Source organism: Poecilia mexicana, unplaced genomic scaffold (assembly GCF_051168715.1).
Source record: "Poecilia mexicana isolate PSO_F unplaced genomic scaffold, ASM5116871v1 scaffold_15, whole genome shotgun sequence".
Taxonomy (NCBI): domain Eukaryota; kingdom Metazoa; phylum Chordata; class Actinopteri; order Cyprinodontiformes; family Poeciliidae; genus Poecilia; species Poecilia mexicana.
The window spans coordinates 28,296,781-28,310,708 of NW_028263384.1; the positions used below are offsets into that span (position 1 = coordinate 28,296,781).

At 38.3% G+C, this 13,928-nt stretch overlaps 1 protein-coding gene across 1 annotated transcript in view; it reads left to right on the plus strand.

Moving 5' to 3' along the window:
• inpp5a (inositol polyphosphate-5-phosphatase A) overlaps positions 1 to 13,928 on the plus strand; it is a 158,994-nt gene that overhangs the window by 98,789 nt on the left and 46,277 nt on the right. The window contains exon 9 of the mRNA XM_088013192.1: positions 8,440 to 8,524. Within this exon, the coding sequence (XP_087869318.1) occupies positions 8,440 to 8,524 (85 nt within the window). The remainder of the gene's footprint in view (positions 1 to 8,439; positions 8,525 to 13,928) is intronic.

Below are 13,928 nucleotides of genomic sequence, written 5' to 3' on the forward strand. Positions count from 1 at the left end.
CCATTTTTAAATGATAAATTGAAAGCAGGCATGAGTATGAATGTTCTGGTTTTCCATACTTACACAAGTCTGGAAGTTCAAATTCTACAATTTTCCCATTTTGTCTGATGGTGTATTTAATTAAACATAAATATGGTTGCAACACTCAAAAACACAACATTTTACAAATTATTTTTGGTGTTTCTTTGTGAACATATTACACTTTAAATAAGACAAAAGTAATTTACAAGTAACTTTTCAGCAGCATTTTGGAGCTTGTTTGTTCTAGTTCCACTAACAGATTATTTCACTTATCACATGGGAAAAATGTCTTCTTATAAGTGAAATAATTTGCCAGTTGAACTAGTTCATTTTCTTCAGTTTTAAGGAATTATTTACTTATACCAGCTCATATTTCTTGCTGAAAACTTGTTAGTTTTGTCTCATTTCAAGTGTACTAAGATATTTGCACTAGGAATTACACAAAAATACTTTTGTGTTTTTGCAGTGTGTGTCTGCTTTTGTCATTTTTAATGAAGTTATTAATAGAATTTGACTGGAATTTTCCCCACATATTTAACATGTAAATTATACTGTGTAGTAACATGTAAACATGCATCAGGCAACTATCTCAGGTAATAACATGTGACCAAACATTTCACATGCAAAATGTTTCCTGGTATGTTTTAGATATGAAAATTATATCATGCAATAACATGCAAACTCCAAAAATTGTGCAGTAACTTTGAAAATACACTGGACATATTTTCCCTTCTGGAAATCACCACGTAAAACGGGGAAAAAAAACATGTTTTGCATGTATAAAACAATTTGCAGTTTTTGCTATAACTCTGTTTTTTGGAATAATCATAATATGTGGAACATGTGGCTGTATGTAGGAACCTTATCACATGGGATAAACACCTGAACTTAACTACATTTTTCAGCAAGAAGAACTTCATGTAAAATCCATCTCATTTTTTGCTTCAGTGATGCTAAACCTCAGATTTTTCTGTTTGGTGAAAAACTTTGGCTGTTAAATGATCAAACCAACACTTTTTTCCTCCATCTTCCTTTAAAAAAATCTCTTTTGTGTGTTGAAGTTTGTTTCTTTTTCCAAGCCCCATTCAGAGTGGCTGGTCTGGTTCAGGGGAGAACAGTTTTACATTACAACTGTGAAATCCTGGTATAAAGGCTTCCTTTGTGGTGCACCATTATTTTCGCACAAATATAGTCCATTGTCACAGTGCTGAAGTTAATTTGATCAACATTGGGGACATTTAACTGTTTTGTTCGCTGAAAAGACTTGTTTCATGCTCATTTTCGGGGCCATTGAAAAGGAATGATTGGCAGAAAAATAATGTTGCCGTTAACAATTCAAAGCAATTAGTTTCCCATGGGGAGGCAGTGGGCTGCACTGGCCACCACACAGCGATGCTTTGTCATTTTATGGAGGGTCATCAGTCAACTGTCACAGCGTCTCAAAGAGCCCTCCAATCTAAATGTTTCCCTTTAGGCTTTTCCCAGAACAACAGGCTGAAAGAGCCGAGAGAGGCCGGCTCGTCTCCAGCCAATAGACATGTTGAGCAGCAAGAGGGAGGAGAGGATAATCACAAGCAGGTCTTCCACAAAGCCACAGGGAGCTTCTCAAGGTGTCTCTGCAGACATTATGCTAATATTTCCAATTAAATTTACACCTTGTGATGTCTTAAATCCATATCAGTAACATTTTTCTGTGTTTATTACCAACTTCTACAAGAATATCCAAATGAAACTTCAGATGCATTTATGGAATTTCAATCAAGAAAAAATAAACCAGAATGGACAAACCTCATGTAAAAATGTGCTTTGCCATTTTTTGTGCACCTTTCTAGGCGATGTTATACTTTACAGTAAGATGAGCAGATTATGTAAAATCAACATTTTGGAGCTTTATATCATGTTTTAAAGTTATTCCCTCATCAAAAACATACCTGAGTGTTGCTTTGATTCTTTGTTGCATGTTTGAGGAGTCCTTGAATCTCCCCTGGCAACCATTCAGATGTGCTTAAACACTTGCTCTCACAAAGCTCCGCCTTCTTCTCTCAGCTCCTTCAGACTAGCGGCAGCAATAATCAGCAAACACCAAGTGGAACTGAAAGTTTGCTGACTTCATCATGCAAACTACTTCAGTCCAATGCTCCTAAGAACGATTGTAAACAGCATAATGGAGGAGCACTGCTGTGATGACTTGCTGAAGGTGGAGTGTTGGAAAGAGTAGGAGCTTCTTAAAGAGACAGAGGCCCAATTTCAAGGCCGTTGAAACATGTTGGTTCATTTATTTTTTTTATCTATTTTGATGGGATCATTGTTATGTTGAAGACTTATTTTATGTCAAAGTTTGTGTCAGATGGAGCCGTTCTAATCAAGTCAAGTTTATTTGTTCAGAACATTTCAGCAAAAAGGCAGTTGAAGTGGTTTTACATCATCAAAAAAGTACAGTCACCAATTATTAAACAAGCAATTAATATTACATTTTTGTCAAGCAAATATTCATCACAGTATATTGATCAGTGTTCCAGTTATTATGAGTCAACTTTAAACAGGTAAGTTTTTAGCCCTGATTTAAAGGAACTCTGTGTTTCAGCTGCTTTGTAGTTTTCTGGAAGTTTGTTCCAGATTAAAGTAGCATAGAAACTGAATGCTGCTTCTCCATGTTTGGTTCTGATTCTTCTGACCAGCCGGTGTTGGTTTTTGGAAGCCTAAACATTTAAAATGCTGGTCTGAGATGGAGCTGTTGCACTGAGCATGCCCAGTATGGTCTTTAGGTGAATTTGCTGGGGCATCTTCAATCAGAACAAATGTTTACCACATGAAAATAATCTATCAGATTGTTTGGAAATCGCCTTATAGCCATCTGCAAAATTATCGGTGATATCTCTAAAATCATTGATGATTCCATTGTGGTAACACAAAATTTGTGTAGCATGTATTTGAAGAGCCAGAATGGTATTATCAATATCTTTGGAGACTTATATTGTCTAACAACCTGTCTCCTGGTCTCTTACTCAATTGGACCGTCTCTTGAGTGGTCCCTAACCTCTGTGTGACCGCTGTCCACTTATGCACCCCCCCCCACACCACATCTTTCCTGCATGGTGTTCTTACTGGGGTGGGCGTTACTAAGGAGATGGGTGGCTAACTGCGGGGCGATGCCGTGGTTGTCCAGCGATGTCAAAGGTCCTGTCGGAGGCCAACCGTGGTCCATTCAAAAAGACGTCACTGGCAAATTCTTCACAATGTTAACATTCTCCCAAAGTCTCGGCATTTACTTACAATGGCTGACGGTGTTCAACTGGGCCATTATGTGCAAAGCAGAACCTGATCTGCCAGCGTATGGTCGGTCAGCTTGTCAGTGTAATCGTGACACGGCCCCACGCTGCTCCCTCATAATCCCATAGAGACCTCCTGTTATTGCTCAGTATAGCTGTCAGTCATCAGCATATAATCTGACCAGCAGCCACTGAGCGATTGGGGCTTGAGAACAGGGACTTGGCGAGTTCAAGGAGAATTATATGTCATAAGCAAGGGTAATATTAAACTCTGAAATGTTCAGTTTTAAATGCATGTTTATTTATTTTAATGATAGTTTGTTTGCATGTTAGAGAGAATTAGAATCAGAAAGAGAGAAGATGCACTGGTTGCTTTTGTGGTGGTGGTTAAAGGAGCCTGGGAGCAAGGTTCTGGGCCATGTAATAAATTAACGTCTGACCCTTATCTTTGTGTGGCCCTTCGGAAGGCCTGTGGAAGGCCCCAACCCGGGCCCCAGTGAGAACGGGGCCCCGTGAAGAGGCTCTTTCATGGGTGTCACCGTGCGATGAATTGGCCCGGAGAAAGCATGTTTATAGACTGAGCAAAGGAGTGTGTCTTTGTGGGGAAATGTCACTGACACTGGTACAGTTTGCCTGAATGGACTATGATGACGAGGCTAATGGAGGGGCCCCACCAAGGGTGAGGGTCAGCAAATTGGGAGGGGGTTTGAAGGGGTGGCACCCCTGAGCTCTGGACCCCCCACCCTCAGGCTCCTTTCATGCCTAGTAGCTGTAGCTAATGTTGCAATTCTTCGACCCTCCACAATGGCCAAGGAAAAAAGTCAACTTTCATAGCGGCGGGTCACCATGAGTGCTTTAGGAAATGATCGTGTAAACAGAGTGTTACCTTCTGACCTGTGGCTGAAACCTCGCAGCCGCAGACAAAACAGCCAGCCTGCGGGTATTAGACATGCCTGTTAGCGAGAGAAAGACCGCAAGCTGTGGAGAAACATTCACTTATGACTGTTTCCTTCCTTGACCCGTTTACTTATCGGTCTTTCCTTTTCCACTCCTGGTCTCAATAGACAGATTCAGACTTTTTGCTCTATTTTTAAAGGATCAGATGAAACTCTCTTCTCACCCGAGGCGTGTTTGAGTTCCCACGGTTATAAGAACGTCTTATTAGCCGTGTTACTGCCCTCTACTTGGCTTGGCTGGATAAAGTGTTTCTATACAGCTCAGTCTCTTAGCACCAGCATGTCGAGTCGTAAATGACACCAGTCCGAGTTAATTAATGAGCTGCAGGACACACAAACACTCAGTATTACTGTGGTAATAGAGTCAGTAGGTTTTAACGTCGAGGTTGCAGAAAATGTTTTACCTCACTCTCTGGACTCCAGTGGCTGATGAATCATGAAGGTGTTGACTGTAAAATAATAACTAAAATATTTGGTCTATAAATATCACATTTGTGTTCTATTTAGTATTTTCATTTTAACTTAAACGGATGTTTGGGATTATTTCTGAATTCAAAAAATCCTGATTTTGAAAGTTGAGTAAAATATTTTTTGAAACAAAAACAATCAATATATCAGTTGGTAAAAAATATTGCTTCAAATAAAAAAATGACCCCCCATTAAAATACTTATGCAGATGAAACTAAATTAGTTTTAAGAAATGATTAGTGTTGCAGAGTTAAGTGTTGTAAAGTTGTTTATTTGTACCCATTAAGCTGGCTATTAAAATGCACAGAATTTATTGAAGAAAAAATAAATAGATGAGTAAATCAGGAAAATGTTACATAATGTGATGTAAATAAATAAAACATTTGAATAAATAAAAGATTGAATAAATATAAAAGTAAATAAATAGAATTAAAGACAGAATATGTAAATTAGGAAATTGCTAAAACAAATAATGACTAAGTAAACAAAAAAGTGACTAGATAAAAATCTAAAACAAACTAATAAAGATATTCACTAAACTTTATTTAACTGAATCTAAATGATCATATTGTTGATTGATTTTATGTTTTTATATAATTGGAGATAAAATCTACAACAACCTAAACTGAATAAACAAAATTAAAATGTATTTAAAACAAAGTTACATCAGCCACAGTCATCCAGAATGGACTGATTTATTAAAGTTTTCTCAGTTTTTATTGAACCGGTTAAAGGAAATAAAAAAGAAAATGAACCAGATTCTGTTTAATCCAATGCAATATCAAACCGAAAGAGGTTTTTTCTTTTTTTTTTCTGTGAAACCTTTTCGCACCTCCTCGCCGCCGGACTTTGCGACAGCCGGTCAGACTGAGACCCACCACAGTGAAAGGCTTTCTCCTCTCTTTACGGCCCTATAAATATATTGTTATCTGCGCCTGGGAAGTCAACGGCGAGATTTATTCGCACGATTAGCAGAGATAGTGAGCCAAGCATCCTGACTCATTAATTAAACAAGAGCGAGCACTACATCCACCTTAATTTCCAATCTCTGCTCAGTAGAAGAGCCACTTCTAAGTAGGCGATGAGGCATAGGAGTTCATTATATGTCGCTTAGGTGCATTTTTTAATTTTATTATGTATTTTTAAAGCGGTGGGATGCTGGCACTCTGATGAAGTTGCATGGATGAGGAGGAAGATTTATGCACTTCCTTATGACTCAAATATTAAAAATAAATCTGCTTCTTTAAAATTTTATATAAGTGATTTAATTGGGACACCAAGTTCTTCCAACAGTGTAATATTATGTGTTTGGCTTGAAACAGAAATGATAATATAACAGAATCCTCAATGTAATGATGTTAAAGGCAGGGGAAACTTGATATGAGGATAATTCCTTAAACCTAAATTCCCAGCGTTTTTGTTTTGCCGAGCTTTAGAGCCGACCCGAACCGAGTCATGTTAGTTCGCCATCCCTTTGATCAGCTCAGCAAAGTGAATTTTCTGTCGTTCAAAGCAACTATGGAGGATTATTAATTTAGCGTCAGCTGCTAATGAACTGTCCTGCGTGATCACTCAGACGCCTTGCATGGATGGGAAATGCACCGCAGACAAATCCCAGAGGATGAAGGAACTTGTTGCAGAACATGAAGGCCCCTGAGCTTTTCCAGAACTAGATTATCTGAATAAAATTACACAGACATGGGGTTTAATCTCAATCTTAATGGGCAAATAATTTGTTTCTTTCCTCAAGATTTTGAGTTTTATAGGATAATTAATAAGTTTTGATTCTCCTTCAGACAAAAACGAGCTTTACAAATGCAGAAAATGACAAAAAAACATATTATCACATGTGGTTTCTCTCTCGGTGATTCATAAAATGAATTGGAATAAATGTTTTGATTTTTATCGCAGTAGCTTAAACTCACATTACCAGATCAAAAAATGTGGAAAAATTCCAACTTTGATTTTATTTATTTAATAAGTGCAGAAAAATGTCATATTCAGTGATAAATAATTTCTAGTAATGCCACAGTTAAAGACCTATTTGGTGTTAAAACGTGCTCATCCCTCTCTAGTCGGAAACATTTTAAAATGTTAGAGTATTCAGAGATGAATTGGCTGTGAAGACTGAGGTTAGAGAATATTAATTTTCTGTGTTTTTGTCCATTTCTTTGCTAATTCAGCTTCATGTCTCTGATCATCACAATGTCAAAAAAAACCCAGTGACAAACCATTTTCTAACAAAGGGCATTAGGTTTTTGTAAGACATGTCCTCATATTTCAGATGGTTCATAATGCTGTGCAGGTTTTGAATTATAAAGATCCCCACAGCATCATTGGTCCTCCACCATGCTTTACAGTTACTGTTAGTCTCCACATCTACCTGATCTGCTTGATCGGCACACATTTTTGAAGAGTTTAGCAATCACCATCACGTCACTTATAAACAGCTAATTTGCCTCTAGATACAGTCAGCTGGTTGCTATGGTGACGCTCAGGATGTTGCTCTTTGCTGCAGTGAGCTTTGGAGAGTTTCTTTACCTCCTGCTCCATTTCTCTCATAACTTTTTGACTAATTCCTTCTTCTTTATTTGGGTCTGGTCTGTTGGAGAAGGGCTGCATCTCAATGTTGCAGGACAGCAGTTCTTTGGACTGGAGTCAGGCGCCTCTGGTTTGCCTTTTTTCCCCATTTTCCTGTCTGGGTCTCCCTGAAGTTTGTTAATGTTAATAATTCTTCTAACTGTAGATGTTGGCAAGTTGAGGTGATGAGCTATTTTCCTGTCATTTCCTGACTTCTGAAGATGTTTTCTTGTCTTTTCCACGTTGAATAATGGAGATGTAGAAATCAACTCTCAGATCTGTTTATAAAAATAAAAAAATAACTAAAGTGTTCATTAAAAATGCTTTGCGAATGGAATGAGGTGACCATGGTTAATTTATAGCTTTTGGGAGAAATGGGAGAATAATGCCAGAAAATGTGTATCTAATGTAAAGTGAATAATGAAATATGTAAAGTTTGAAAATGTTACTTTTATTATTTCTGTAAAATTCCTTATTTTTAGGTTAAACATTGCTACATGTAAATGTTTCCTGTTTCCTCCGATTATGATTCTCCTTGTTAACAAAGAGATGGAAACAACATGAAACAGTTTTTGATGTTTTGCTCTGTCGATTTTCTTTTTTGGATTAATTTAAAGGTGATTTTATTGTGTGTAAAGAGCGTTGATTGTGTCTTTGTTTCACCAAGTGGGAACAGAATAAAAAACTAAAAATTACACGTCTAATTTTAGTTATGATTCTGTAAAAGGAGAATCAACTACATTATTTTGTTCTTCACTGTATAACATCTCTCAAAGTCAAATTTTGAGTTTTGTACTTAGATTTTATTTATTTATTTTTTTAGTTCTGCTACTGCTTTACAGTGCACCAATATGAGTGGAGGACACTTAGCATCATTGTCCTGTGATTTTTGTAATAAGATGCAACGCAGCAAATCTTTTTAAAGCTTGTAAGACATCTTTACAATAAACAAGTAAAAAACACTAACCCCCTTAAAGGAAGTTGTTGAGTCCACCAGGTGGAGCTGTAACCCTCATGATCCAAATCCCCCTCCAATTAAAAGTCTCCAACAATTAATACTGATGGCTGTGAAGTTGCTTTGCCTGTTCAGTTTTTTTTTTTAAGATCATTTCTTTGGGTTGATTTGTTGCTGGATTGTTTTGCAGGATCTCAGACGAGCAGCACGAGAAGCTGCCATTTTTCCTCTTCGGGGACTTTAACTTCAGGTTGGACACCAGGGAATTATTCGAGGTTAGTGTCCTTTTTGTTATACATGCGTGTTTTAACGGCAACAGCAAGTGCTGCCAGCTTCATGTTGATGTAGAGCGTGTATTAGAGGGCAACTGCAATATAGTAAAAGTGGTTTTAGTTGTGTGCGGTCGGCTCAGAGTTATGAGTCATTAAACGCCTCACTGTTGCAGCCCCAGCTGTGTTTGCCAACTGAGTCTCCAAGTGTATTGTTATGTTATGGTGCCATTTACTCCTCCTCCTCTCCCTTCTCCTCTCGTTGCAAATGAGGCCACTGAGAACTGAAGCAGTGCAGCTAGTCTGCATTGTCCATGAGTAGATGGCCGGGGGTGGGACAAGTCATAAAAGCCCACCGCAGACAGCAATATGTCCGATGATAACAGAGTGGGAGAGTCGCTCTTTTCCGCCACAATGGTCCTGGAATCAGCGGGACTACTGGTCAAGGTGTGGGCTTCAACTAGAACCCCCATTCAGAGGAGCGGGAAGCTCCCTCAGTGGAGGAATCAAATGACTGAGGAAGCACTTCACTCTGAGGCACAGAAGAGGAAGCTTACTGTAGTTTGTCATCCGCCCACTAGGGGATGACCGACTGAGCCGAGGCGTTCCTCGTTCCATCAGGGGGCATTGATTCATCGCCTTGGAGTTAGTGCAGAATATTTGATTTTGGGGTTGTAATCGGATTACATGGACCTGCTGGTCATATGAACGTGTGTTGCTTTGGAGATAATAAATACAAGAACGCTCTCTGTTCCCGCAGATGGGAAAAACACTGAGGCTATTCAGTAGCAGGAGTCTGCAGTTACATGTCACCTGGCACACATTTAGGTTGCCACATTGACATTATTATGCTGATATCTTATCAGGGCTCTCTAGGATAAAGGATGTCGGGTTTGAAGCTTTAAAAACTACGAAAAGCAGCCATTTTTATGGTTTCTGGATGGAGGTGCAGAAGAAAAATCTGTATGGAAAATCTCAATTCCTAGTCCTGGCAATTCTGAATCAATTTTGGTCTGCTTAATTTTTTGTAAAATTATATTTTGAATGCTGTTTTTTCATTTTAGAAAAAGCCTGACTGGTAAACTAAATTAGTGTTGGTAATTTAAGCTACAGGATTTTATGCACAAACAAATGTTTGTCACGTAATTCAAACTAAATATTTTAGAGTGAATAGAAACATTTGTTTCTGAATTAAAAATAATTTCTTAATCAAATCAAGACCCTAAAAGTCAGAGTTAGACACTGAAAGATTTACATCTCTAGTTCTGGGTGAAATAAGCTGAAAAGAAAGGATTATATTATCCTGAAATCTTTCCTCCTCATTTTTTTAACTTTCAATACAAATTTTAATACGCATTTTGCCCTTCTGTACTCCTCAGATTAGTGATGTCTTCATCACCGATGATGAAGACTCTGGGTAGTGAGTGAATATTGTGTCGTCAAAGTTGATCTCTTGGAAAAAGAAAAATTGAGGAAGTAAAACGTTTATTAAGTTTGATGAAGACCAAATGGTGACAGCTACGTGGCTGGGTCAGAACAACTCGAACCCCATTTCCTGTGGATTGTTCACAGTGGGATAATCTATAAATGCAGTCCAAGGGAGGAATAACTCCCAACTGATGACTGATTACAATCAACACAAGCTTTAAAAAAGGTTATTAAACAAGTCAGGCTGCTTATTTTTAACTAAGCAATATATAAATCCTTAAATATTGAACTACTGTATACAGTTTGGTATTGTCCAGCTCCTCCTTTTACTGAAATATTTCATTTTTAAAAAAGTCAAAACACAAGAACTGTAACAAGAAAACACTGAGCAAAAAAGATTTAGGTAAAGTGCCTTTGGACAGTCAGTTTTCCCCCTCTGCTAAAACACTGGCAGTTGATTGGAGGACAACAGCTGATGATGTCATCCGTTCAGAAGCTTCACAAACCCACGCTGGGATCGGCCCGTCTGATCCCAGCTGCAACCCGAGTGTTAGCGGCCAAGAGAGCTGTGATGTCACTGATAAACAAATGGGCTGGAACCTCTCCGCAGGATGTAACTCACAGCTCGGAGGCCGTTCTCAGCCCTTTAATGACAATTAATGTCAACAGGACAATTAGTGCACATCCACTGAAGTGCTTAGCTGTAGATGGGCTGCTGGTGGATCGATCCGCCATACTTATCTGCAGATTGATTCAGACACAGGGAGGTTGGCCTCTCTTTCTCAGTGTCGGGGAGTCCTTTTTTTATTGCTTTATTGTCTTTGTATCTCAGTCTGGAATCATTAAAAGGCAGTAAAATATAGCTGCATCTTACTCAGTTGGAAAATAATCAAAAAGCGAACATATTTCAGTAAATCAATTCAAGAAGTGAAGCTCATATACAGAGTAACATAATTATAATAGTTATATCTTATAACTGTTGATGATTGATGTTTTATGGTAATAAAACCACAAATTCTTTTACAGAAAATTAGCAATGTTGAATAAAAGTAATAAATATTTGGTCAGTGTTTACTTTGCATGAGTTACTGCATCAATGCACCAAGTATCAGGTACATTTGTTACATTTTCATCTGGTGCCTTTTGCTTTCACACTGCTCGGGATCGAACCAACCAAACTCTTTGAAAACCAATTCCTCACCTCGCCTGTGGTGGCGCTGCACCAAGAACCACAGAAGGAAGCAACATAAAGACATCTGAAGAAGACACCAAAAACAACCTCCTTCTTTACGAAATGTAAACAAAAATGGAGTGCTTTGAGATTTTATAGGTTGTAAGATTTCTCTTTTGTCTTTGGTAAAAAAAAAACAACAAAAAAAACTACAAGCTATTTTTTCTGCTAGCACTAGACTCTCGCATTGTTTTGTTTATATTTACCCAGAATGCCTTGCAAATTGTCCGCTTCCTGCTTTTGAAGCGGTCTCCGGTCCGCTTGGTGTTCACATATGCATTCTAACCTTGCTAGAGTTCACTTCAACCTAACAGAGGCCGAGGGTTTTAGGCGGACCAGAATCCGCTTTTTTGGTCTGCATTAGAGTTCGATTACATGTCTCCACACTTTATAGACATAAAATGCACCATAAAATGTCTGTTGTGTTGACTGTAGGCAGTGATGTGCTTGGATACAGGACTTTGTCAACAGCCCGCTGCTTTATCAATTACCCTTTGTGGTTATTTTTTCTTGTGAAGCGTGTCGGTGTCAAGTGCCCAGTTTTCCTCATGATTGTGTTGGCCATAGTTCTTTAATGCTGTGGTATGAGAAAGACGAGACACATGTTGAGCTTCCTTCACATTCAACCGGAAGATTTATTCTTCTTGTGTGTTCAGTCTTATCTATGCCACCAACGCGGCAGCGCCCCTAGTGGTTGTGTGTGGAATTGCATAGGACTAACTAAAATAACACTAAAGAACTTATTACAATGAGAAATTAAAGATACAAAAATAAAAATTATGTTTGGTGCCTATTTTCTTACTTATTGTTTTTATTTACTATTGACTTGTTTTTCACGCCTCTACATTTGCATGAGCCATAGTCACCACAATTAACCGAACTAAACAACTATAGTATATAATTGTGTGCAATCAACATAGTTATGGTTTTTAGGTCAAATAAATCTATATTTTAGTGATATTGTGATGTACCTACAGGAGCAAAATTGAACAGTCAGGATGATTATGCTCTTTCCGTTCTTCTCTACCTTTGCTTCATTATGGATGGTTTCACTTTGCACAACCATTATCCAGTCCTCATCTTTCCTGCATTAAGAGGCGACGGATGGCTCAGGAAAATGTTTGGGTCTATCGCTTAAAAGGAGCTGGATGTGAAAGGCTGTGGGGTTGTTATTGTCAGGAGACAAATTCCAGGTGGCAAATTCCCGACATGCTTGTGCGCCGGGATCAGTAACCACAGACCTGCAGCCGCTGCCCCCCTCCCCCAGCCCAGGCAACCCCATTAATTGTGTCCGACAGAGGGAATTGGTTTCAATTGACCCCCATTCAGCAGGCCTTTGACTGGCAGACAAAAGACACAGCCACGTGGAGACTAATGCTGGGGTTGAGCAGCCTGGAGGTGGTCCAGGCCCCACCGGCCTCCTCTTTCCTCTCCCATGGGTCTTATCATGCCTCGGCTTGATCACGCTCTGCATCGCTGCTGATTAAAACAAGAAATCACAAAGGATGTCTTTTGAACATATAGTGTGAATCTGGGATGCTCTGCAGAGCACCTACTCATGTGCATGCTCTAAAGTCTCATTAAATTGTCCTATTTCAGCCAAAATTAAGCCAGTTATTGTTGCTGGAGTAAAGACGTAAGCAAAAAGAAGTCAGATGTTTCTGATACCGGTTTTATTTATTGCAGTTCTTTATAAGCCATTGTTTATTATAGATGTTTGCACAAATGAAGACAAACACAAAGGATGTGGGTTCTGAGATGTACTTAAGCCTCCATTTAAAAGACTTGTTAAAAACAAATCAGTTCTAAAGCAGTGAGTTTCACTAGTTTCTGTTTTTTTTTTTAGTTTAATTTGCTCAGAAGTCAGTTTTAATTTCTTTTATAGCTCCTTTTCTCCACAGAATAGAGTTATTTTGCCCTTTTATAAAGAAAATCCAATATTTAAAATCTGGCTTAGCTTTATTTGTTTGTTTGATCAATTTTAGAGCCATTTACTCCGTCCTCTAAACCCCACATCAAAATGTTAAAGTGTCTCTCTTTACTAAGCAGTAGTCATTTAAAAATAAATCTACTGACTACTTTCCTGGTGAATTGGTTGAATTTTTAGTCAATGGGAATGGGATTACAATGTGCAGCAATAACATAACACCTGTGTGCTCATCTTCAAGTCTTAGTTTGAGTCTTAAAAGTTAAAAGTTCATGAATTAACAGAAAAAGACTTAATAGGTATGATTTGTGGGGAAGGTTTTTCTAGAAAAAGACAATGGCTGCAATTCAGTTTCAGATCAGTTCAGTTTATTTATTCAGCCCCAATTCACAACAAATGTCACCATCCCACATTCCTATTGATCCTAGCTATCAAATGGTGCATTATGCTCAGTTAATTATTCAAATTGGCTTAAAACGTTTCTATCCAAGGAAACCAGGCAGATTCATTGGCAGCATTCACTGCTTTGGCATTTAGCGTCATCAGAAAATCACTTAACAGTTAAAAAAAATAAAACTGCAAATAATGCAAACTGGAGAGTAGTAAAAGAAGAAAGTTAGGAAAAGCACAACTCTGCGTTTTACGACTGTCATCTGAATTAAATCCACATATTCTGGAACATCTTCCTTTAAACAAATGAGACTGAAGTAGAGATTTTTGGCTCTAATATTCAGCAACATGTTTGTGGGCAATTCAACTCAGCAAGTCAGCACAAACACCTCAAATCAAATGTGAAGCATGGAAGTGAGCTGTGAAAAACTCAA